The 1,904-nt window shown below is 45.2% G+C and overlaps 1 protein-coding gene across 1 annotated transcript; it reads right to left on the bottom strand.

Moving 5' to 3' along the window:
• Window positions 1-4: 4 nt before the first annotated feature.
• Window positions 5-1,845, bottom strand: LOC108749052 (the record flags this gene model as incomplete). Its single annotated transcript, XM_018487588.1, has 1 exon — window positions 5-1,845. A coding segment is annotated over exon 1 (1,713 nt), but the record flags the coding sequence as incomplete, so codon positions are not given.
• Between the last annotated feature and the right edge of the window lie 59 nt (window positions 1,846-1,904).

Below are 1,904 nucleotides of genomic sequence, written 5' to 3'. Positions count from 1 at the left end.
CTCCATAGAGGCATCCCTCCTCTTCTTGTAGCTGCTCATGTTGAGCCGCTAACATCTCCCGCTGCTCAATCCGGGCCTTTTTTGCGGCGTCGGTCACCCGCCTCTCCGCGCGCTCGATCCTTGTTTTGTCCCGTGAATGGACCCAGCTCTCGGCGAATGTGCCAATCCGGACACCCATGACATCCATGACAATTAACAATGATTCCTCACCTTCGTTGAAGATAATCACTCCTAATTCCGTGGCAATATTGACTATATCTGCGCCGGAATGAAATTGTTTGGGCGCACGCAACCAGATCATATTATTAAGTGACTCATTACTGTTTTGAGTATGAGCACCCAAACATCTTTGGAGCAAATCGTCCGACGACAAGTCTTTGTAAATTGGCTCGATAGCCTTCAAAACAGTGTCACTAAGGGGAGCCTTGTGCTTATATAAAGACAAAGTATCTGACGCTTCAGCTTTACGCCACGTACACCAGCTGTTTTCTCCTGGTGGGCACTTCTCATGCTGGGGTTTTTTATCCGTGGAGCTCTTGTGGTAATACGTGGCCCATATCGCGTCCTTCATGGCTTGCACAGAATGTGAATTTCGGCGGATAGCAAGGCCATAGTATTTAGTGAGTTCTCCGATCGCTTTATCTGTGAGTTTGCCTGCCCCTTTTCCTCCGAGTCCCTTGGTTCCTTTTTTCATATTTCTTAATCTCGTTCCCATTCTTTTTTCGACGTGACCAACACATTCTTTTTTTTGGACAGTAACGTCATCATACGGATTGGCTTCAAGCACTCCCTTAAACGTTTTACTGTCACCATCCCCGACGTAAGTGACGTATTTGACTCCGTGCAGTTCTACCGAACGGACAAACATTTCGGTGATTCCGTCGGTTTCCATCTTTCCTGAGGAACCGTCGTGGTTTGCGGTGCAAGTTTCCACGTGTGTTTCCTGCCATACATCGTAACCAGTAGGATCTTCATCCTTTTTTTGCTCCCAAAAGCTGCAAGCTTGGCAAAACTTCGATTTGACTATGGCGTCGACAACTTTTTTGGTGTGGTATGCAATGAGACTGGACACGCCAATGAGAGATGAAAACCCCCTTTTTTTCCACGTGCCATCTCCTGAAACGATGAAGTGATCTTCCTGTAGTCCTCGAGAAACGTTTTCTTTCTTCTCCTCTGCTACAGCCTTCTTCAGAACCATGTCGTAAACAGATTTCGTCGCGATTTGTATATTTTCCACACAAGCGTAATATATTGTCGTCGACATCCCGCTGCAAATGTCCATCATGCCACAAAACCTGCTCAAGCCGTTTATTCCGAGGCCTAATAAACGGAAAACGAACACGATTCGGCGATTTACTTCATAACCTTTACCGATAAGTGGACACGAAGCAACAGTTTTTTCCCCGCACTCGCATTTCAAATTCAGTTTGAAACCGATGCCTCGCCGATCACGCATGGAAAAAGCGATTCGTCCGTTGCACTCTTTGCACAAAACGTTATCGGATAAAAAGTTGAAAACTAATGCAAAGTTCAAAAAGCAGTACACTGAATCAACGCTTAGTTCATAACTTCGCAATTTGCCACTTTGTACAATTTTCTGCGCTGACGTGCTTGTGAACGACTTGCTCTTTTCAAATTCCCAGCGATTAGGGGGTTGCGAATGCGGTCTTTTGCGCCCGTACCTTTTCGGAATATTTTTTGTACCCTTTCGAGGCATAATGCGCACAAATTTCCGATAAATTACTTGAAAATAACGAAAAACGAAAAACACGGACGCTACGATGTTTTCGCTTTGAACGCTGAAGCCAAACTGAAATTACCGTTGAAAAATTGATGAAAAGAGAAAGTAGGGACCCTATTCTAAGATCTCTGAGCATAAAAGGCTCTGTATACCTGCGTCAGAC

This window comes from Trachymyrmex septentrionalis, unplaced genomic scaffold (genome assembly GCF_001594115.1).
Source record: "Trachymyrmex septentrionalis isolate Tsep2-gDNA-1 unplaced genomic scaffold, Tsep1.0 C3648069, whole genome shotgun sequence".
Lineage (NCBI taxonomy): Eukaryota > Metazoa > Arthropoda > Insecta > Hymenoptera > Formicidae > Trachymyrmex > Trachymyrmex septentrionalis.
This window is presented reverse-complemented; position numbering and strand designations above follow the sequence as displayed.